Source organism: Carassius auratus, chromosome 7, assembly GCF_003368295.1.
Source record: "Carassius auratus strain Wakin chromosome 7, ASM336829v1, whole genome shotgun sequence".
NCBI classification, from domain to species: domain Eukaryota; kingdom Metazoa; phylum Chordata; class Actinopteri; order Cypriniformes; family Cyprinidae; genus Carassius; species Carassius auratus.
Window position 1 is genome coordinate 27372929 of NC_039249.1, and position 24867 is coordinate 27397795.

Here is a 24867-nt window from a genome sequence, read left to right on the forward strand (position 1 = left end):
AGGTGCGGTTTTCCAGTGGGAAAGCTGAAAAATCGCACTCCATTCAAATTATTTTTCCATGCCGGTCATGAGTACGAGTATGGCACTTAATTACACAACAAGCTTTTACCATTGTAACTTATTTTTTAGCTGTAGAGAGCAAACAAAACAGTCTATTATCAATCCAATACAATACATACAGCAGCATCCGTGTCCCAAAGTCCCAGAATGCATTGCGTTGCTGACGTCATGTTCCCAGACTCTATTGGGGGTCAATGCTAAGAGGAAATAAAAGTGAAATAATTTGCAAAAAATGTAAATGCTTTCCACCATTTTTTTTCATGGTCACGCTAAATGTCAGCCAAATTATTGTAATTGCCACCACATTGTTAGGTATAAAAAATTTAAATAAAAAAAATCTAGCTTTCTGCTGCAAATGTATTATTATATACTATTATAACTATAAAAAAACATTAAACATATTAAATAGAGAAAAGTAAATATTGCATAAAATATATTCTTAAAAATATAAAAGATATATATATATATATATATATATATATATATATATATATCAAAATATATCCTTCAATGTCTCCTAGAGGTGTAACGGTACGCAAAAATCACGGTTCGGTCATATTGCATTCAGTCATTCGGTACATATGTACATCGTACCGAAAGCCCTGTACCGATACGGTCCGGTACGAATACACTTACCGTTACACCCCTAATGTCTCCTAAAGGCATTCGATCTCTAATTGAATTAATTGACAGACTGAATCTGTGTTCAAAGTCACAACGATGTCTCCCTGATGACAGCAGTGGTTTGGACGGCATGCTTTTTATTTCATTTTTCTGCTGTACTTGATCTTTTAGAGAAGTTTTGGGCACAGTGTAATGGAAGTGTTTTTGACAGCTGTGTCCACTTCACATTTACACTCTCAGGCTGTCATGATCCAGCAGCACACTAACTACTGCTTTCACCACTGCTTTCTGACACAAATGCTTTTTCTTTCATATTAGGCGGCATGTACACTGCAAAGTGTTCAGCATCTAAATATGCTAGTATCACAATTTAAATGTATTAGTGTTGCCATTAGTGTGAACTGTTGTCTTCTACAGTCAGTTTTCCATGGAGCAATAGTTTGAGAAGAAACTCGCTGAGCAAATTAGTTACACTGTTTATAACTTTACCTGAATAACAAATCCAGTTTAATGTCACAGACATGCTCGCAGTGCATTTTCATCCTTGCATAAAGGATTTTTCTGTTGTGTGTTTCTGTCTGGCAGAGTGGACATGAGGTGAAGTCGCCTTTATTAAGTGATTTGAGATGCTCTCCCATGCTTTTATAGAGTCAGGAAATGACCCACTCAAAGCATCCTCAAATCACACATGCATTGTGTGAGAGGGAGAGAGAGAGAGAGTGTGTGTGTGTGTGTGTGTATGTGTGTGTGTGTGTGTGTGAGCTCTCTCTCTCTCTCGCTCGCTCTCTCAATTCACAACACCTGCAGCATGTTTCTTCTGGAATTAACCTTCATCTGAAGGTGACTCTTTGATGGGGTTCTGTTCATCATGTTCTATTGCTGTTTCAAGACCTAGTGAGCATACATTCTGCACTATACACACCCAAAATGCAAAGCTGCTTCATGACATTTTAGGACTTTTTCTGATTCTATTAGGTGTTAGCCTTGGTGACATTATCAAGCAAAATGACACGCAGCAGTGTTGTTGTTCTGAATATCAGCACGGCTATAAATACCTGTGACTGAATCACAGCCATGCCGATATTCAGAACAACTCACTTGCTAGTGTGACATTGCTATACAACAACAATTAATAAGAAATTCAAATTGAGTAACTTACAATTTAGACCTAAAGGTGCTGCAGTTAAAAGTCTAGCCTCCTAACAAAGGTCTCAGGTTTCATTGCTGTTTCATTCCTGAATAAATAAGTATTGTAAATGGAACTGGTTGAGTAAATGATTCAATGACTCAATTAACTTAAATTGCAAAACATGATCTCTGATTATCTTATTTAAATGCAAAGTAATTATTTTACAGTTTTCACAGAGTTTTCGGTCACTACATTTCCGCGTATTTTCAGAAAGAGTCACTGAAATATTCCCACTACTAATGCACAGTCTGACTAGGACAAACAAACAGTGAAAAGTCCCAGTGCATGCAGTCACCGGTCAGCATGATTGCTATGAGTTGATATTTGATTTCAGACACGATTTGATTTCTGTCATGCATGAGGCGTTCCCCCATAATGTCGATGACGTATTGTCGAAGTTCCCTTCGAAAGGGAACAGTCCTGTCTGTGCAGGGACGGACATGTCCGGGGAAAAGAGGACGTATTTTGGTCACCCTACGTCTAGTAGCCTTCACAGTCAGCAATGCCCAACACAAGATCGCAAGCACACTATGTCTGCCATCTAGCACTAAGCCTCTAAATACATGTTTATTTTTTATGCAATATTACAAGCTACTGGCAAAAGAAAAAAATCAAATGTGGAAGATTACTGAGAAAAAGGGATACATTTTGTATCTGCTTAAATTTTGGGTAAACTGCTTAAATTTTGAAAAAAAATAACAACACAATGTAAATAAATAAATAATGATAACGAAATAGGCTTCTGTTGATTTTGGGGTGAAATATAGATTGGATAGGATCTCGACTCACCTGTTTATCTCACACAGCACTGTACGTTTATTTTTAGGCCCTCTATATGTTTTAGGTCTCAGGTCCCAGCGTTTAGCAATACAAAATAGCAATACAGAAATATATTGTGAGGCATTCCTTGCTGATTTGCGTATCAATATAGATGATTATGTATTGATACGGCAGCAAATGCTGTGATGCAGTTTTTAAAAAGAAAAAGATTAGAAGAGACAATTTTAAGTTTAAAAGTAAAAAAATTAAAATTATTTCCACCTAATAATAACTCTGGGATTAGAAACTGAAATGTCTTAAATTGTCCCAACCTGAAGGCTTTTTCTTCTCTGTTCTACAGAATAATTAAGAACAGCTGTTATAGTAAAAACTATAGAAAACACTCTACATTTTCCTCTTTCTCACCAGCCTCGGTCTCCTGGCTTGCTTACCTGCTCTTTCTGTCACTTGTGCGTCTACATTTGCCTCTTTTTCTTCCTCTATCTCCATCTCCTCATCTGATCCATTACTTTCCAGTCTCTGTCCATCTAAGAACAAGGCACAATCTACTATTTCATTATCAATCTTTTATTTTAACCATCACTACTATTCTTGCACCTAATCAATAAGTCCACCTTAAATATTGATACAAAACAATAAACAACTGAGTCATGCTATGAAAGCACCGTATAACTTATATAGGCTTATGTTTTATTTATTTTTCCTTTTTATTAAAAACAATTCCAAACATGCTTAATATATCAGGAAATATTTTTTTCTCTCGCTCTCTCTGAAGAAAGAATTCGCTAAATAATTCAGTCAGCGAGCAAGTGAACAAAAACACCGCGTTTCATGATGATTCTTCTGCACGTCTCCGATTGGCCATTGCATTCGCGCAACAGAACCGTTGATTGGTTATCATGAAGCGTTGTACGAACGTCTCTGGCTCAGCGCCAGCCAACGAACACAGATTTGAATTTAGCAACGGATGCTGAACGATCTAATCACAACAGTGTGATTATATCAAATATATAAAAAATTGTAGACCTTATTACCTAGGCGAAACTAAATTTGCTGAAATATAGGCTAGAGTAAGAGCACCTGCATGGCTGTCCATCAGATGCCTGTCAAAGTTGAGTTCGTTACTATAGCAACAGTAAAACTGTCATGTGGTTATAACGAGAAAACAAACTTTCGTTATGTCGAGATAACGAGAAAAATAAGTCGTTATAACGAGAAAACGAACTTCGTTATGTCGAGATAACGAGAAAAATAAGTCGTTATAACGAGAAAACGACTTTCGTTATGTCGAGATAACGAGAAAATTAAGTCGTTATAACGAGAAAACAAAAAGGAAAAAAAATTATAATGCATGACCGCTTAGAACTTCCGTACAAAACTGAAACATAATCTACAAAAATATCAGCATATAAACTCATAATCTCCTAAATCAGCATTAGATAACAACACATCTGCATCAGATGTGGAATCTTCAAAATCAGCATAAGTTAGCAGAATCAACATTCATTCTCTGAACTCAACAAAAAAAAAAAAAAGAAAAAGTCTTGATCACCATCAGATAACATGAACAATATACATCTCCAGAATCAACGTCAGATAACAGAATGACATATAATTCTTCAAAATCTGCATTGGGTAACAGAATCACTCAGATTTTTCTAGATTCAGCATGATACATTAGAATTACCTTGAAATCTTTAAAATCAGAATCAGAAATCAAAGTTAGCACAAAATAATAATCAGATCTGCATTAAAGGGTTGGTTCAACCAGATAGCAAATTTATGTAATTAATAACTTACCCTCATGTTGTTTCAAACCCGTGAGACCTCCGTTTATCTTTGGAACACAGTTTAAGATATTTTAGATTTAGTCCGAGAGCTCTCAGTCCCTCCATTGAAGCTGTGTGTACGTTCTACTGTACATGTCCAGAAAGGTAAGAAAAACATCATCAAAGTAGTCCATGTGACATCTGAGGGTCAGTTAGAATTTTTTGAAGCATCGAAAATACATTTTGGTCCGAAAAGCAGTCTGGATATCCGGTTCGCAAACGAATCATTCAGTTCACCAAATCGAACTGAATCGTTTTAAACAGTTCACATCTCTAATACGCATTAATCAACAAATGACTTAAGCTGTTAACTTTTTTAATGTGGCTGACACTCCCTCTGAGTTCAAACAAACCAATATCCCGGAGTAATGCATGCACTCAAATAGTACACTGACTGAACTGCTGTGAAGATGAACACCGAGCCAAGCCAGTAACGAACAAAACATTGACTCATTCACTAGTCAAGAACCGTTTCTGTCAGACGCATCCGATTCGTGAACCGAGGAGCTGATGATACTGCGCATGTGTGATTCAGCGTGAAGCAGACCAACACACTGAACATCTGAACCGAACTGATTCTTTTGGTGATTGATTCTGAACTGATTCTGTGCTAGTGTTATGAGCGCGGTTAAACCGAAGGCTTGAATGAAGGGCAATCATCGCAAATGACGCCATTACGTAGAGCACAAAAGAACCAGTGAACCGTTTTCTTCAACCGGTTTATTGAATTCACCTGTCCAAAAGAAGTACTGGTGATCCAAAAACCGATGCAACCGGTTATTCACTCGTGAACGAGTCATTATCTGGCTCGGCTCGGTGTTCACAACAGACACGGAAGAGATTAGCTCCTTGGAGGCTCAGAGTATCACAGACTCACAGAAGCAGCCAGATCATTTCAGCCCTTTATTTGTGTTTGGAGAACTGACAGCAGCTGATCTATGGAGCCAAAAGAGTATCAATAAAGATAAATGCACACACTACATTCACATATGCACACACAGGATTCATACATGCACACACATAATTCATAAATACACACACAGGATACACAAATGTGCACAAAATTTACAAATGCAACACACAAAATTTAAAAAGCACAGAAGATTCACAAATGCATACAAAATTCAGAAATGCACACAGAATTCAGAAAAAACACACACAATTCAGAAATGCAAACAACATTTACAAATGCACTCAAGATTCACAAATGCACAGAACAAGATTCAGAAATGTATTTCTGATGCACACACACATATATCTTGATTTACCAACTGCTTGCGGTCTGTGAACTTCACTGCACTGCCTTTTTTTTAAACAGGGTATGATCAGCAACCAATCAGATATCTACCTTCTTTTAGCCAATCACAAGAACGCGCTCCACGTGGGGGATTGTTTACTTATAAGCCAATCACATGAAGGCGTTCACACAGCATGATATGCCTGTGGTGCAGCATATCATAGCTTACTTATTTATGAAATTGTATGAAAATACAGATGTTTAGATTACAATTCAGGTTTATTTTTTATTATTTTTTTTTACAAAATATAAATTTAAAAATGTCTCAATACATATAGCCCAGACTGTGACTGCAGAAAAAAAGTTAACCATGGATTCATAAATTTGCAATAGGCAATTATTTCATTTTATTGAAATATTTTAATGAAAGAAAAATAAAATAATTTTTTTTACACCTTTTTAAATATTTAAATATATCTAAATATTCTTTTGGATGCAATATAGAAGTCACTTTAATTATAATATTCGGTCCCTACATGAAGAGAGAGTCAGTGATCTGCTGCCAGAGGAAAGTGACTCTCCGGCTGCGCAAAGTGAGTTGATCGCTGCGTGAGGAAAGGGTATCATTCGTTCAACTTTGGTGGGTGAGGAAAGTGAATCGTTTGCTGAGGAAAGTGAGTCGCTCACTGCGTGACTCGTGAGGAGAGTGAATCGTTTGATGAAGAAAGTGAATCGTTCGCTGAGGAAAGTGAGTCGTTCTCTGCTTGACTCCTGAGGAAAGTGAATCGTTCGATGAGGAAAGTGAGTCGTTCGCTGCGAGAGGAAAATGACTCTCCGGCTGCGGAAAGTGAGTCTCCTGCTGCGCAAAGTGGGTGTCCGGCTGCGCAAAGTGAGTCGCCGGCTGCGTGAGGTAAGTGAGTCGTTCGCTGAGGAAAGTGAGTCGTTTGCTGCGTGAGGAAAGCGAGTTGTTCGCTGAGGAAAGTGAGTCGTTCGCTGATTGGCTTATAAGTAAACAATCCCCCACGTGGGGTGCATTCTTGTGATTTGCTCAAACAAGGGAGATATCTGATTGGTTGCAGATCATTCCGTTTGAAAAAAGGCATTTGTGTGTCGAGCCAAGTCAGAGGAGTCTCAAAATTCACACTCAAATGCAGTGAAGTTCACAGCCCGCAAGCAGTTTGTAAATCAAGATACATGTGTGTGTGCATCAGAAATACATTTCTGAATCTTGTCCTGTGCATTTGTGAATCTTGAGTGCATGTAAATGTTGTTTGCATTTCTGGATTTGGATTGTGTGTGCATTTCTGAATTTTGTATGCATTTGTGAATCTTCTGTGCTTTTTAAATTTTGTGTGTGCATTTGTGAATTTTGTGCGCATTTGTGTATCCTGTGTGTGTATTTATGAATTATGTGTGTGCATGCATGAATCCTATTTGTGCATATGTGAATGTAGTGTGTGCATTTATCTTTATTGATACTCTTTTGGCTCCATACTGATCATCCGCTCGGTTTGCTCAGGTCATGCACATTTCTGCTCTTATTCTGATCTGTTCATTAGTGCATGCTATTGCAAGTAAAAAGTTTTTCAAACAGATAATTAATATCACTCTGTGTATTGGAAATGAATGGATATATTGAATATGTATGCACTTTGGAGCATGCTGTGCAGTTTAATTCCTGCTTTTTGTGGTTGAATACTCACTAAAAGCCATATTGTGTTTTAGATTTTATTGGTTAATTTGGCAGCAGACATTCTTCATGAAATTATAATATATTTACTCATCTGTTTGCTTGCTTGATTTCATTGGTTTAATAGTAGGGCTAAAGCTGTGTAAAGCAATATCTGTGTCCAGTATTTTTTTTTTAAACACTTTTTATGCGTGTTTGTAGTTCTAATCAAATACTCATTCACCGCACAAAGCGTTGTGGGCCATATTAGCCATTAGAGTCTGCATTAGTCTGCACTTCAAATTTTAATCTCAAGTAATAGATCATCCGGAGATCTTTGGAATACTCTTTTCAACATAATACGATTTGGGACATACACATTCTGTGTTCGAAAACTATTTAGGACGGATAGTATGCGAATTGGTACGCAGTAATTATTCTTCTGCTAAGCAATGTGGTTCTTCAGAAGTGGTTGTGGTTGCAACAAATTGGTTGCTTTTGAATTTACAACAGCTTTGAACCTTTCTCAACCAATCAGATTCAAGGACCAGAACTATCAGTTTTATAACTCTATTTTTTCCTCTGATTCCAGAAACCTCCTCCTCAGGAAATGTCTTAATGAACACGACAATGACACATACCACGACTCGCCCATTTACAGCCAGCACCACGTCCGCCTCCACCTCCACCAGCTCCACCACGAGCAACAGCACCCGATCTCCCTCCACGGTACCTGTGCCTCCACCGACATAAAGTTGGTTCGACGTTTGACATTTTGTCAGAGATTCATCCTTGGAGATCTTCAATAATTATTTAACGATTTAGCAGAATGACAAGAAACTTCCTATGTTGTAATTGTTTTCAAATGTAGAAGAGAACACACATTGTGTTTTAATGGTTTTAATCTGCCTTAAGGAATTATAACCGATAGAACTTATAATGTAAAAGTGCAGGAAAGGGACTGCATCTGCAAAGTGCAAGACGAAGAGAAAATGTCCATCTAAATGCTTCACTTGTGAAATGAATAAATAATAAATCTCAAATAAAAGGGGTGTGTCTCATTATGTGTTCTTAAAATAACATTTAGCTGTTGGTTTCATTCACATAGCTGTAGCACAACAAAAGTTATTGAAATGTCCAGACTGAGAAAATGCTAGCAAAGCATGACAAAGATTGTGCAGTTTACCGCCACCTAGAGAAACATACTGCACTTGTCTCGACCAAGTCTGACATTCAGAAGTTTAAATAAATTCATTTAGAATGCATTCAGTTTGATATGTAAATTTAAATGGGTGTATCTTGTTATTTGTTCAAAGAACAATATTTACAGCCATCTTTTACCGTCACATGTAAATCGGGATGCATACTATTGAATTAAATTTGAACCCATTAACACACTCATTTTTAAAACATACAGTATTCCAAACATACAGATTTCTTATGGAACATTTTGCAGTAGTTTTCATTGTCAAAAGTGATGCAGAATTCAAGCTACTGATTTTCAAAAATCGCTTGTGCAGCCTTTCATTGAGTCTCCAGTGTTACTGCCCCCTAGAGGAAGATACTGCAGCTGTTCTGAACCAGTATGACATTCAAAGTTATAAATTATTTTAAAATCAATAAAGTCTTCTATTTCAACTTCAAAAGGTGTGTTTTGTTTCTGATTTCTAAATGAACATTTCAATTCAGGTTGTACACTCATATGTAAATCAGGACGGGCGTCTGAAGCGTGGGGATCAAATCATCGCCGTTAACGGCCAGAGTCTGGAGCGAGTCCCTCATGAGGAGGCCTTCTGTATTCTGAAGAAAACCAAAGGAGCCGTCACACTCGCTGTGCTGTCATGAACACACACACACACTCACACAGGTCCTGTATTTGTCTAGACACTGGATGACACACTGTGAATGATAGAGCTGTGTACTGCTAGTTTGTGGAGAAACCAGCAGACCACTACAATCTGGCGTACTTCACTGAGACTGGAGAAACAGCTCTACTGATCCACACACGTGCATTTGTGCTTTAACATGGCTATATGGCACATCGGTTATGATGTATTTTTCTATTATTTGATCATTAGAATTGCTTGAATATCTCTTTCCTGTTGCATAAAAAAACTGGGTGCAAAGTCAACGAGATAAAGGAAAAGTGAATTCTTGGACAATTCAGAAGACAAATCTTCAACTCTTTTGAGTTGTACTTTTTCATATTTCATACATTTCATACTTCAGTGTTTGATGCTACACTAATATAGGTTTTCTGCCTTTTTTAAATGTTTTTTCTCAAAGTGTTGGTTTTGTCAAACTGCATGAAAACCGGTGATGGTCAGTTTGGGCCACATTTTGACCAGATTTGCAGCCTTTTCAAAACACATTTGTGCATTGAAACTCTGCATGCACATTCATGAAATATTTACCAAAAAAGAATCAAACTGATATCCTTTTAAGTGGCACAGGTTTAGTATTGGAAATAATCTTAAAGCATTTTTTTTTTTAATACAGAGCTTCCTGAGATCAAAGGAAATCAATATGTCTGATTTTACAGTCAATTTTTTTTATTATTATAAAAAAATAAAATCATGGTAAAAAATGTAAGCAATACTGCTAGTGTTACACAGCAAAAAATAAAGAATAAAACTAAACACCTGGTTATATAACATCCTGGTTATAAAGTTAAAATATTTGAGATACCACCTTTGTTTCGTAATAGACAGAACAGATTTAGTTTGTAGAAACTGTGTGTGTGTGAGCAATGTGTTGATATCAATCATATCGTTATAAAGAAAAACAATCATTAGTGCATTTAATGACATTTCTGATGTTTTGCCTTAATCTGAGACGTTTGCTGCTGGATCTAGAACAGACTACTGTGATAGATTTCCTTATATTGTAATTTTCCTCTGATACAGTATTATATTTCACTACAAGCACAAATAAAAGTGTCCTTCAGCATACATTTTTATTTAACGGATTTAAATGTTCTCTACAACGTTTTGGATGTTTTTTAATTTATTATCATTTATAAACCTCATACAACGAATGTAAAAAAAAAAAAAAAAAAAAGTACAAATATAATCAGACACTTCATGTCATCGTCTCTTCTGTTAACTCTCAAAAACAATCAGCATTATATAAAGTTCAGAATATTTGTAACATGATTTATTTCAACCAGTCTTTATGAAACACAACTAACTGATAATAATTGTCAAATCAAATAAAACTTTTCTCTGGAGCTCGGTTTGAAAACTGGTCTAAGAGTCCAAATTACATTTACTGTTATCAAAAACAAACGCATCACAATCTGGAGAGCTTTTATAACCTTCTCTCGCCTGCGGGACCCTAAAAATACTACATTCATTTCCAGATGGGTGTCTTCACTATCTTTCTATGCGTGTTTGAACATGTGACAGGCTTAAGGTCGTATGCATTACAGCACAAAGTCCATGCATCTGTGAATCCTAGTGTTAATGCACTGTTTTTCCCCATTATCAGCATAATCTGAAAAGCTGAGGAAACATCAAACCTGATGATCCATGTTTTCCCAGCATGACTTGGGCAAAGAGCACAAAGGAGTCGCACTTTTTTTTTTCTCTTATGCGATTACTGACCCAGAAATAGTGCAGAATCAGAGATGCTGTGTTTTATGCAATACATGTTTCTCAAAATCCCCAAACTGAAGTGATCGTGGTCTCAGACTATCGGATCCCACTCTGTATACAGAAAATGCAAATATATCAGTAATAAAGACTTCATTATTTAAAGAAATGCAAATTATAATGTCCCTTTCATAACTTACTTTCTTTTAAGCTGTCAAATAAAGTGCAATGCCGTTACATTTGTGACAGACAAGGGCTGGGAATATATCCTGATGCATCACCTATCAAGAAGTGATTAGGGCAGCATCTGCTGTTATTGATTTATTATCGCAGCCCTTCTGCAGACGCCCGAGAGCCGAGAGTGAGACGGGGAGGTCAGACCAGAAAACGCAGAGGGAACGACAACGCAGCTCCCAGAGACAGACCAAGAGCCAGAAAAAACGCCATCAACGCACCGGCCGTCTCGCCATCTTTAGGCTCCACGAGTCTAGACAGAGAGGAAGAGCACATCAGCTTCATCAGTTCATGATGTGTGCCATGTCTTAAAGGAGCATGGAAATATGGTCATCCTCCGGTCATCTGAGATTAGGATGAGTTTGTTTCTTCATCAGATTTGGAGAAATGTAGCATTACATCAGTGTCTCATCAGTGGATGCTCTGCAGTGAATGGGTGCCGTCAGAATGAGAGTACAAACAGCTGATAAAAACACAATAATCAACAGCACTCCAATCCATCAGTTAACTTCTGGAGAAGACATAATCGGAAACAAATCCATCATTTAGACATTTTTAACTTTGAACAGTTGCCTCGGGCTTAAATATGAATCCATAACACTTCCTCCTGTAAAAAAGTGAATCAGGAGAGAAATCTGCACAGGTCAAGCACTGTTTACAGTCGAAAGCAGCTCTAAACTAATATGTGGCTGGATTTTGATGTGAGAGACAACAGGAGACGGACTTTATAAAGGAGGAAGTGTTATGGATTCATATTATAGCCCGAGATCACTGTTTGAAATTCAAAATGTCTAAATGATGGATTTGTTTTTTACAAACACACAGCTTTTGTCTCCTCCAGATGTGAACTGATGGACTGGAGTGTTGGACTCTCATTCTGACGGCACCCATTCACTGCAGAGCATCCACTAATGAGACACTGATGCAATGCTACATTTCTCTAAAACTGACGATCATGTGACACTGAGGACTGGAGTAAAGATGCTAACAATTCAGCTTTGATCACAGGAATTAATTTAATTCAAAAATATATTACACTCGGTGTGTGTGTGTGTGTGTGTGTGCGCGCTCACTGTGGTGCGTAGGTCATGGACAGACACACAAAGTATCCGCTGGACACAGAGAAAAACACCATGATGGCAGCGAACATGACGTCGTTTGAGAAGAGCACAGGCATGATGTGTCTCTCCTGTACGTTACACATCATGAGCAGCGGGACGAAGACCACTCGACAGACCACCAGCAGCGGGAACAAACGACTGTCTTTAGACGGCTGCAGAAATCAGAAACATCACATTCTGTGTGAAAGACCACCAAGCTGAAAGATTAACACAATATAAACACAGAAAAAGGAAACACTTTCTCATAAGCTGTCCTCTTTTATTGTTAATCAGGATTCCTTGATTAAATGATAGAAAGAAAAAAAAAAGGTTTTTATAGTTTTTATTGTAACTGGATTATTTATATTTATATATATATATATATATATATATATATATATATATATATATATATATATGTGTGTGTGTGTGTGTGTGTGTGTGTGTGTGTGTGTGTGTGTGTGTGTGTGTGTGTGTGTGTGTGTGTGTGACCCAGAATCCCTGCATGGTAGTGTGTCTAATAAATATATAATTTAATTTATTTTCATTTTTTATTTTCATTAAAAGCTTTATTTTCAATTAAAAGCTTTTTACATTAACCAAAAATATTTTTTCAGTCGGTCTTGATCAATTTTTACCAATTCTAGTGTAAGTGCTACCTGCTTTCACTCAGGTATAGAAAGGTTTCTAAGAAAGCAACAAATATTTGTTTGAATGTATTTTTTTCTGCAGTTCTGTTGGTGGTGAAACATAAATGCATCAATAATTCACTCACCCACTTAGAAACTAACGTGACCGATCTGCCAATAAAGTCCATCAAATTAAAGAAGAGAAAACACAGAACAGGAATGAAGTATCGTTCTGAAAGAGAGAGGGAGACAAACATGATGTGCATCTTCAGACGTCTCCCAGTCAAACACTGCAAGCGTCTGAAGTGTGTGACTCTTTAGAGATCCACCGGATCAGGCAAATGAAGCACAAATCTGACTGAATCGATCGCTCCATCTCTAGTTTCCAGCTGACACCATCACTTCTTCTGAAAGTGATGATTGTGCGCTGACTCTGTTAATCATCTAGCATTGCTTTTTCCATGCACTAGTTAGTTTGGAGATTCTGCTTCCATAACATGTCTTTCTCTCAGAGTAATAGGAAGAAAACATGCAAAATACACATGCAAGTGTTTCTTACACTCACTTTTTTCATGTTGATAGATTTCAATTCATTCACTTACATTGCTTACATACACCAGACGTCACACTCGTTTCGTTCCTATCTGTGATCTATATGAGGTTTTACTGAAGAAGTTATTCACATGATTTATACAACATTTTGTTACTAAAATCATGGTGGAAATTTTTTTTTTTTGCTAATATCTAATGTTCAGAATATGTTTTTCTGAAAACGCATGCCAATTTAACAATTAACCCTTTAGGCTCCAGGTTTTCTTGGGAAAAAATGACAGATTTTGACATCAATATTTCAAAAGCTTGTGGCTTGAAAGGGCTTAAAGATAGAGATCTACTGTCAATTAGAAAAATGTTGAGCATGACCACGAGTTTATGTGGGGTGTCAAAATACTCATCTAATTTGCATATTATGATGTCATCAGGGGGCAGCCATGCATGTTTTTATTTTATTTTTATCTCGTCTTTTTATCCTCATTTCAAATGATCAGAAAAGTATGAAACCAACAATAAAACAGGAGAAAGTACATGTGAAACGCATGTGAACAGTAGCCTACTTTTTGATCAGTTCATCAGTAATATTCAGGAAATAATAGATATTGAATTGTTTAAACTTATTAGATTTTTATCCTCATTACAAGTGATCAGGAAAAGAGGAAATCATTGCGAAATCAGGAGAAAGTGGTAAATTACTATAATGCTGTGTCATGCGCTTAGGGGGTTAATTAGATAATGCCTCAGTTGAATATTTAAGGAAAGCATTAATTCAACCCATCTTGCTTCAAACTCTCATTCTCAGGAAAAATAAATAAATACAATAAGCCCTAATTCATAAAACAACAATCATCTGTCAGCAACAGTAGACTTAAAATATTTATTTTGATTTATTTTTTTAGGGTTTTTAATACATTGTCAGTAATTATAATGTAATAATAATATATATATTATTATATATATATATATATATATATATATATATTATTATATATATATATATATATATATATATATATATATATATATATATATATATATATATATAATCAAATTGTAAATAAAGGAATGTGTGTGTGTTTCGTACCCCATTTCCCTCCGTACACAGTTTTCACATCCACCGTAACCGCAGGGAAAACTGACAGAGTAACCGTGAACACAAACGTCACACAAAACGCCATAACCCAGATCTAGAGACAGAGAGATGATGAAGATGATGATGATGAAGATGAAGACAATCAGCAGTGTTAGTAACGTCCAGATTAAACCACAGGCTCTGAGAGTTTCTGAAGGAAAACCATAGCGGCACCTGTTTAAAGACCTGCAGGATGGAGCTCTTCTGATCCCCGTTCACCACCGAGCCATTAGACGGACCGCTGCTCTTCACACGGTCTTCAGCAGCATCTGTCACGAAACAAACCTTCGACTCGTGAGGAACAAGACAGCTGGACTACACTGAATGTGATTAAAGGATATATATACGCAAATAATACAACATTAATTCAGTAAAAGGCCACTAAAAGAGACACTTTCATGACTGTTTCTGAACAAACTTTTAAAAAGTGACCTCTGGAATAATGTCAAATTAAGTTTTAGGTTAAAGTACATGACACAGACAAGGCTTAAGCCGAGACTAAAATGTCAATCGGAGCGGTTTCAAGTGAAAGAAACATGCACTGACTGATCTTAAAACATCTCAGTGCATTTGTTTTGTCTTTAGATGCATAAAAGTGATACTTTTTTCTAAGGCATGTTTATAAAAATGACTTAAATGTCCTCATCCTGGTTTAGTCCAAGCCCTCTCTGTAAATCCAGGTCTATATATCATTGCATTAATAATCTTGTCATGTTTTGAAGTATTACAGTTTTTTTTTTATCATGTGTTGACTAATATACTAAAGCTCATGTAAAGTACTTAATTATCATTTTAACTGTAGTGTTATTCAATAATACATTTAAAGTGCACTAAATTGCAACTTCATTATTATAAATATATTTAAATGCACAAGCTTAAATAGAAACGACATTGAAGTGTATTTTAGTTTTTCATAAATGCTTGTCAGTACATTCAGCAGTACTTTAACCATATTTGTTTTAAAAATTACACATAAAGATGCACTTAAGTTCTACTTAAGTGGGCCAAAAGCAGTTCAGCTAACAGTATTTAATATACATTGAATTTATAATACAGTTTCACCTTAACATGATATTAGGCATCCAAGAACATTACATCCAGTTCATTCTTACGTATGTTCCTTTAACGTGCACTCTTTTAGAAACAGGCTAGTGTTAGGGAAATGACATTTCTAAAGTAAAGTGCTTTTAATCTATAATCACTGGTGAAATGCAACTAATATCTGAGTTTACAGACTAAGCTTCACCTGTAGGGAGCAGATGGCTGGACGTCTCAAGCTCGTAACTCTTGCGTTTGCTGTCCAGGTAAAATATAGCAAACTCCTGCGCACACACACACACACACACACACACACACACACTCCAGAGATCAGTCTCAGATTCAGCTGAATAAGAAACTGCACAGGATTACATCTAAACACACACTCACTGACCAGTTTTGGCAGCAGCATGTAACTGAAGAGCGTGACGAGGGTCCCGACACACGGAGTGATGAAATAACCCAGAGCTGCAGACTCACTATCAGCTTCACCTGTTAAACACACACACACACACACACACAGTGAACAGATCTATACAGAAACAGACAAGAGGTTGCTCACATCCGAAATGTTTATTTGGCAACAGTAGATCACAAAAAATCATAATTGTAGATTATTCCCTTGAAATTGTAATTGTGATTATTAATTACGATGATAATAATTTACATTGAATGATACCATTTTTTGATGCAAATGCATGTCGTACTTTTCTATGGTATTAAGCCTCAAATGACAACTACACATCGAGATTGGTTTCTTTTTTTAAATTATAAAAGTAAAAATATGAATGGTATTATAATATTATACTAAAAACAAATAAAAATAATGTGAAAAACCCTTAAGATAATATGAAGAAAAAAAAAACACATCTTAAGCACGCCCGAATAACATAAGTGGACTTTGAACGATTAATTGCCGATTTTAATGATTACGTAATTGAGGCATCAATGATTGTTATCGCGATTAGAAATGTGACTAATTGTAAAGCCCTACTGTGTAGTTAAATTAGCAAGAAATTTCACAATTAAAATTTGTCCCACTATCATCTCATTTGTATAATAGTAACTATATAGAAATATGTTTTATAAAATGACAAAATGAAAACGCCAAAAAACGAATGGAAGCCCGTTTCTGCCACTGAATGAAAATAAAAATGTAATTGTGACTTTTTATCTCAGAATTATTTATCTCAGAGTTACAAAGTCAGAATTGCGGGATATTTTTTCAGATATACATTTCTGAATTTCAAGATATTGAGAGTATTGAGACTTTATAACTTGCAATTTTGACTTTATATAAAAAAAAAAAAAGTCAGAATTGCAAGTTATCACACAATTCTGAGAAAAAAAGTCAGAATTGTGAGAAAAAGAAGCAATTACCTTGTATTATTTTTTTTTATTTAGTGGCAGAAAAGGGCTTCCATAAAAAAAAAAACATTAAAGGGGTGGTTCAGTGTTTTTTTTCTAGAATTGATTGTGTTTACGGGGTGCAGCCTATCATGTGTTCAAGCTTCGTATAAAAAATACATAATTTCTTTATTCCACACCACTGTGTCCCTTCTCTGAGAAACACGCTGATCATTTCCTGCTTTTATGAAGCCCCTCCCTCAGATATAGACACTGGGCTCTGATTGGTTAGTAGCCCAGTGTGTTGTGATTGGCTAAACCGTCTGCTTCTCATAGCTATGTGAAAATAAGTGTATAAATGGAGCTGAGCTGATGATCTAAATGAGCACTGACCTGAATTTGCATTGAACTTTCAGCTTCGTAACTTTACAGATACTGTATATGCTCAAACGGCCACATTACACACTAACTTCAAAGTAAAAAAAAGGGTCTCACTTGTGATGGCGAAGATCATTGCAAGAGCAGCGAATGTCCCAGCGAGCCCCTGTCCGCTCATAAAGACAGCGCTGTACCTCTGCGGCAACAAACCCACCAAACCAAACAGACTTCCCTGTAACACAGCGCTGAACGCTGAGAGACACACACACACGAGACATTTTAAGTACAGAAATTGAATAACGTAATCAAATGTAAAATAACATCACATATTTTTGTTTAAATTAAAGATTAATTCTTATTAGCATTTCAAAAGCTATTCAATCAAGAGCAACGAGTGATTTCCTTGTCTTTTGTTGTTTGATTAGCATTTAAATAAAAAGTGCTGTCACTTTAAGAGAATGTAATAAAAGAGAATATCTCCCAGATTACCAAGCTGCCATGTTGACATAATGATGAGAGAGATATATTATATATAATAATAATAATGACTAGTCACTAACAGTTGATGAACCAGATGGTGGCCATGGTGACGGAGAAGAAGCGGTCCTCCTCCATTGGGATCTTCACCAGCACAGCTGTGAGGATGAAGAGGATGAGGATGAAGACCAGACTGCCTGCTATCCTCATCTTCTCAGAGATCCTGAAACACAAGTGATCAGGTATAAGAAAAACACAATACAATTGTTGTTGCATATTGCATCTTTTTGAATGATGCAGTGTGCATTAAGATATTAAAATACTCATGTGAAGTGCATGTGCTTTGTGTGTTCACTTCTCACCACTGATAGAGAAAAGAGTTGAGCAGAGTGAAGAGCAGCAAAGGCAGCTGGGACAGCAGAGTCATCCAGTTATTGAAATAATACTCCTTCCTGGTGGTTTCTGTTTCATTACTCCGTTCAGACACGTTGAGTCTGTTGTTGAAATACTGTAACACAAATATGACTTCAGAAGCAATAAACAAGCCATTATTACACTGCAGTATTACACTGCAGTAAACCAACACAACACTCTGGCCTGGATAACATCAACATTAGCGATCGAGCAGCACTGATTTTTATTGACAGCTGATGCAGATGACCTACTGTATAAAGTAGGGTATATACACATCACATCATTGCTTTAAAGACAGTAAATAACATGCAGCAACTTAATAATTAACCATTGCCAATTTATGTAACCATATTACATATAGTAAATATACATTTTATATATAATAACATTAAATACTATATTTTATTCACAAAATGACTTAAAACACACACTAAGGAAAACTAGCATTTAGTGATGCATTTCATTTAGCACATGAATGACTGCTGCACATTTTGCTTTTCAGAGTGATACAAATCCACGAAACGTGGTGTGAAAAAAAACACATACTGAAAAATTTAAACCATTCAAATGAAATTACTAATAATATTACACTTACAGTGAGTGCAGGAAAATAAGATAAATATCTAATCAGTTTAATCCTGGCTGGCAAACCAATTAGTGAACTTATTGGAGAATTCAGATCGAAGCAAGATCAATGTCCATGAGGAATTTCTCTCAGCCTAATTAAGTGCCTTTCAAATGGAACAACTGTGCAGCTCCAGCAAATCTGTCTGAAGGATTTTCTGAGAGCATCCTGTGCTTTACCTGTCTGACCAGCGCACTGCTTAATTTGCATATTTGGAATGTTTTCCAAACTCCGTTACCATAGATGCCGTCATGAAGAAGTTCCATGGCAACAGCGTTCCCAGGCCAAGGATGAAGAATATGATCCCCACCAGGAAACCGCTAGAGAGAAGAGAAGAGGAGAGGAAGAGGAAAAGGAGAGGAAGAGGAGAGGAAAAGGAAGAGGAGAGGAAGATGAAGCAGAGAGGAGAGGGAGAGGAAAGGAAGAGAAGAGACGAGGAGAGATGAGGAGAGGGGAGACGAGGAGAGAAGAGGAATAGGAGAGGAAGAGGAAGAGGGAGAGGAAGACGAAGATGAAGAGGAAGAGGATGGGAGAGGAGAGGAGAGAAGACGAGAGGAGAGGAGAGGAAGAGGAAGCGGAAGAGGAGAGACGAGGAGAGGAATAGGAGAGTAAGAGGAAGAGGATGGGAGAGGAGAAGAGAGGAGAGGAAGAGGAAGAGGAGAGGAGAGGAGAGGAGAGGAGAGGAGAGGAGAGGAGAGGAAGAGGAAGAGGAGAGGAAGAGGAGAGACGAGGAGAGATGAGGAGAAGAGAGACGAGGAAGAGGAGAGGAGAGGAAGAGGAGAGACGAGGAGAGGAAGAGGAGAGGAGAGACGAGGAGAGGAGAGAAGAGGGAGAGGAGAGGAAGAGGAAGAGGAAAGGAGGAAGAGAAGAGGAGAGGAAGAGGAAGAGGAGAGGAAGAGGAAAAGGATGGGAGAGGAGAGGAAGAGGAAGAGGATGGGAGAGGAGAGGAGACGAGAGGAGAGGAGAGACGAGGAGAGGAAGAGGATGGGAGAGGAGAGGAAGAGGAGAGGGGAGAGACCACAGTCAGCTGGAAGATTCACAGTCTGTTCAAAATCTTTATGTAAACCATCTCAATTAATAACAATGAGTTTAATATCAACAGAAATAAACCAAGAATTATGGCTGGTATAATACTGTAAGTGAACTTTGCTACAAACATGCAGAATATGACTCCAGGTTGATGCTTGATTACAGTCTGTTCTGTTGACTCACTTGAGTGCTTTTACAGCAATTAAACTCAGTCCCTGGCCTTCACATCACATACTGTGGTTCACGAAGATAACATCAGTCCTTTAGTTTGGCTGAATTTTTTTTTTTTTTTTTTTTTTTTAAGGCAAAATAAATTAAATCTACAGTGAAAAACGTACCGGTCTGCAGGGGCGTCTTCTCTCTGGCTCATTTTGTACAGCTGGCGCCTGTCGAAAAACATTAAACATTAAAATCATTAAAACACGATCCAAGCTTTATGTCACATCCCTCAGCTACAGCCGTGGATTCACTCAACACAAAAGAGCTCAGAGAGATTAAACTGACTAAAACATCTGTGAAACTATCCACACACTGGCTTCCGGCTGCTTCAAAGGTAAAATGCAGAAAATAAGAAAAACACACACCTTCATTTACTCCTAATACGGTAAAGATCTAGGTGACATACTGCAGTCCCTTCACAGAACTGAGTGTCCAGAAGAACAACGTCTGTCCATGACTGCTGCAGCTGCAGCGCGTCCACACTGAAGTGTTATCTACACTAAACGTGAGTGTGCATGTGGCCAAACATGGCGTTTCTGTGAGAAAAGGGGAAGTGAGAGAGTAGGAGGAGCTTTCACGTCACAGCTGGTTCTCAGATTCACACACACACACACACACACACACACACACACCCAGCTCAACTGAATTACATGTGCTGTCTGAGGATGGGGCTAAACTGGAGCTAATGCACAGGTAGATGACAATGGACTACTACATAGTGACAGAAAATAGCTCATAATTGCAGGTGACATGAAGAAATGTATAGTTTAAAAGAAGAAATGAAAGAAATTTGTGAAAAATGTGTGAATAATTTTACTGAATGTGCACTTGTATGCTCTCTCTCTCTCGCTCTCTATTTTTTTTATCTCATTCACTGCTCTTGAAGTTAACCCAACTATGACGACTTCTGCTGCTGAGAAACTCGGCAATGTGAAAAAGGTCTATTACATTTTATATGTAATATTTTAAACGTACAAAATTGCAACTTCATTACAAATGTCTAGTTACAAATATTTCAAGTTTGTTCTTTCACTGCATGATTCAGTCTAATAAAACACAAAAATAACTCCAAACACAGCGACAGCACTGTTTAGCGTCTCTGAGCAACATGACGGTGTTTCCTTCCTGAATGAATCACTCGTTTAAATGATTCGGTGCAATAACAGCTACTCACTTATTTACACTGATTTGCTGCCACCTACTGGCGGCTTTAATTTCACATTCAGAGGATATTTTTATTATTTAATTAATTTAGAAAAATGGTATTTAACATTGAATGTTTAATGTATTGAAACATTATTCATGAATTTGTAATTGAAGGTTAAAAGCATTCATGTTCTGAACTAAACATTAATGTCTTATTCTAATTCACTGATTAAATGTAAGAATTTGACTCAAATGATAATGCACAGTTTTTTTTTTAAAGCCTTTTTAAAAGGTAAAAATGCCCATAAATATAAAACTCATATTATTAAAGATTAATTTCTATCAGACCACTGCACAGAACATGAAGAATATCAAAAACATCAAGAGTCAGCTGTCCACAAAAGTCCTTAAGATATCAGCACAGTTACACACCGAGCAATATATCGTAATATATTCGAATTATCGTTATCGGTAAAAAGGTGTACGCGCTATACATTGGTGGCAGCTTCATTGAACAGAATTTGAGCAGTGAGACGTGTGCGATCGTTTTGGAATCGGATGGTGAAGTGCCTGAAGATTCACACTCCTAATTACTAGTAGCCTACTGTACTTTACACCAGCTGTTGGAAGGCTTTGCATTTTATACATTTTAACCGGCAATGACAAACCTGTTCCACAAGAGACAGAGTCAGTACTATTACAGGCCAGGGTTTAGCTGAGTGCTGTGGTCTAAAGTGTAGCTAAGGGAACAATGCAAAGCACAAGGTGACTCATAACGACACACCACACAATGAGTTTGATGACGTATCACTACCACAGCCATTCAGCAGTGTAAACAAACCCAGTCTCTAACAGAACGTCCTTAACAACACGCCCAGCACGTCTGAATCATGAGGAGACACAGCTCGACAACATGGAAAAACACTGACCACTAGATACTTCATCAGAAACTGACTGGGTCTTAAAAAGATGTCTCTACCTCATCAGCAACTGGATGGAGAAGACATTACAGGGTTTGATGGAAGACAAAGTGGGTCAAAAACTCTATGAATTTCAGCTAATTGCATTTCATATAAATTGCAACTGCAACACATTTTCATTTAACTGCTGTTAACATGCAATTAAGTGTCCAAAAACATTACAATTAGTTCACACTTAAATATATTCTTTTAAAATATATGATTTGCAATACATACTCTTTTTAAAAATACACTTAAATGTACTATTACACATTGGGGGGCTTGAGTTCATAAGGCAGAAAACACCCTGGAGGGTTTTTCTTCCCATTTCTCTCAGTAATGCATGGAAACAAAGAAAGAGCCACTGTGAAACTCAAGGCGTCTGATCCCGACAGCAGCAGCTATCAGATTATCTTCACAAGAAACACAGTAATGATACACAAACAGTTTACACACTTACAGAGAAACATGAGGGAGGCAGATATGCTGGGAATGTCAATGGATTAACTCTTTAGTGACCGCTCTAATACTTCTGTAAGAGCTACAGTAGTTGATTTTATACGACTGGATGGGAGACATAGGAAACACTACAGAAAAATCTTAAGTATATCGAGCCATCCATCCATCGACATTGAGCTAGATCTCAAAAATCATGCACTTTCTGTGAAGATTGCAGTGTATTAAAAAATAATTAGTGCAAGAAAAAATACAAATCTAGTTAAAAAGCATCCTACTTTTAACTCTGCAGTAAAGGTGCACAGAGCTGCTTTTAGTTGTTGATAGTTGGTTTGCAGTATAAAACCTAAAGTGCGTTTTAGTACTTTTTCATACTTAAAAGAAAGATCACAAAACTAATCTGATAATGTGCTCGTTAAGAAGAGTGCGTGCAAATAATTCTGATATTCATGATGCTGTTTGTTTTTATAGTAGCCATCAAAACCTTCTTGAGTATATTGTAAACATTCTATGCATCACACTCAATAAATCTGAAAGACTTGTCCTTTGGTTTATAGTGGAGCTTCTTATTTGTCGTGGAGTCATTTATATTCTGAGAATAAACCAACCTCAGAGAACAGATTTAACACAAACACGTCTCTTTATCTTCAGCCTGTCCACCCCTTCTTCAGAAACGAGAAACACTGTTTCTAAACACAGAACTACTTCTCCTTTCTGTCGGCTTCACTAGCTTCTTTCAAGGCCCCTTCAGTCGTGGCTCGTGCAGTGAAGAACCAGTCTGCATATTAAAACTCTAGCAATATCAGTCAGGATATTAAAACTGTGATTTACCAGAAGTCTACTCTGCTTTAAACTGTTAAAACTGTTATCTAGATATCAGACAAGAATTAACATCCAACAGGGGTCTCTGTCTAATGTAAAGCTCTTATGATTTACTTTTCTCTTACAGTAAATCACAGATCTGTGAGAGCTTTACTTCAATGAGACACTGTGTCTTTGCCTTACGTTTAATCATATTGGAGAATTATATTGATACTATATGACTTTCTATGAGATTAAAACTTTGAAAGTTTGTAAACGCTTTAATATTGGCTTTATATAAGAACTTGAATTTAAAAGCAACCTAGTGTATAATTATGTATATCATGTTTATTGTTCATATCGTGTATAAAGTGCATAACTTACATTTAATTTCATCTTGTCAAAAAACTTTATATATATATTAAGAAATGAACAATTTAAGTCGAATTTTATTTATCAATTTATTTTATTGCAACGCGTTCGCGTCATTTGAATTGGTTTTCTTTCTCACATGGAGCTTGAAATAGGTTTTCAAACATCGGCTGTTTTGACTAAAATAGACAAAAGCTGCTCTGTTTCCTTCCAGCCGGTGGCAATGCCATAAATGACTAGAATAAACAGCAGATAATTCAATTCAATTCAATTCACTGAGAGACGCAGAGAAAGAGAGAGCGCGCCAGAGAAACATAATGACTTTTTTATTTTGACGTCATTATTTAACGAGTTCGCAAAGTTTTCACATTTGAACCGAGAAAGAAAGATCACATTGAGGAAATCAGCCATGGTTCGGTTTATCTACTCACCTGTTTTCGGGATGATTTTTTTGGTTATCCTCTCACTTCATCTCCCCGATTCAAAACGCGTAATGTCCACCACACGCTTCCAAACACGGACTGATTTCTTCAGAAGCGCGTCTCTCAGGAGGATGAACACCGCATGGTCTTTTTTCTCGTGGGTTTCTTCGGAAGTTGGCAAAGCTGCGGCTGTTAGAAACCACCCTCTGCTGGAGGAAAGAGAACCTGTTTCTGTGGGTCTACTTTTTTGTACATCAACAAAAATCTCATCTATTTCACTGACTTCACCAACTGCATGTGTGGTTCCTCTTGAGCGTGCAAAATAACTCCTGTGTCCGTATCCTGAACCCTCTTCGGAATAAACCTTCTTTATTTGCTTTAGTTCCATAAAGAACCTTTTCACTGGACATGAGGCTCTTTATAGCGGAAGGAAGGTTCTTTAGATTGAAATGTTCTTAACTTAAACACAAAGGTTCCAAAAACAGGTTTGCAGGTTCTTCAAATAACCTTTTGTGCAATGTAAAGTTTCCACTGTTGTTAAACATTCTTCACAGAA

General features: G+C 37.0%; 2 protein-coding genes across 7 annotated transcripts in view; one reads left to right on the plus strand and one right to left on the minus strand.

The window, feature by feature from the left end:
* The window catches only part of LOC113106380 (adhesion G protein-coupled receptor L3-like), an 89711-nt gene extending 81272 nt beyond the window's left edge, over nt 1-8439 (plus strand). For both annotated transcript variants that reach the window (XM_026268246.1, XM_026268247.1), the window contains one exon: nt 7981-8439. In XM_026268246.1, coding sequence (XP_026124031.1) covers nt 7981-8141 — 161 coding nt within the window. In that variant the 3' untranslated portion in view covers nt 8142-8439. The remainder of the gene's footprint in view (nt 1-7980) is intronic.
* A 1518-nt stretch (nt 8440-9957) lies between these two features.
* On the minus strand, nt 9958-24718 carry LOC113106383 (equilibrative nucleoside transporter 2-like). Of its 5 annotated transcripts, XR_003292475.1 has the most exons (16): nt 24595-24610; nt 24321-24517; nt 20521-20691; nt 20275-20322; nt 19087-19227; nt 18231-18376; nt 17952-18091; nt 17509-17643; nt 16061-16158; nt 15875-15950; nt 14803-14897; nt 14581-14683; nt 13091-13176; nt 12289-12488; nt 11182-11468; nt 9958-11095 (listed from the first exon to the last, which is right to left on the minus strand). XR_003292475.1 is itself a non-coding variant. In XM_026268252.1 (15 exons), the coding sequence occupies exons 3-15, from the start codon at nt 20524-20526 to the stop codon at nt 11357-11359; spliced, it is 1386 nt and encodes a 461-aa protein (XP_026124037.1). In that variant the 5' UTR covers nt 20527-20691; nt 24321-24517; nt 24595-24718; the 3' UTR covers nt 11327-11356. The 5 variants fall into 5 exon arrangements, 4 of the variants coding, with proteins under 4 accessions (XP_026124037.1, XP_026124040.1, XP_026124039.1 ...); XM_026268252.1 differs by lacking the exon at nt 9958-11095 and having other exon boundaries at nt 11327-11468; nt 24595-24718; XM_026268255.1 differs by lacking the exons at nt 9958-11095; nt 20521-20691 and having other exon boundaries at nt 11327-11468; nt 24595-24609.
* Between the last annotated feature and the right edge of the window lie 149 nt (nt 24719-24867).

What these genes read in the sequence shown, in the direction of transcription:
- LOC113106383 (XM_026268252.1), bottom strand. An exon ending in GCAGTGCGCTGGTCAGACAG is followed by an intron (nt 18,377 to 19,086) that starts GTAAAGCACAGG and finishes TTTGTGTTACAG; the next exon opens with TATTTCAACAACAGACTCAA. An exon ending in CAGCCATCTGCTCCCTACAG is followed by an intron (nt 14,898 to 15,874) that starts GTGAAGCTTAGT and finishes GTTTCGTGACAG; the next exon opens with ATGCTGCTGAAGACCGTGTG.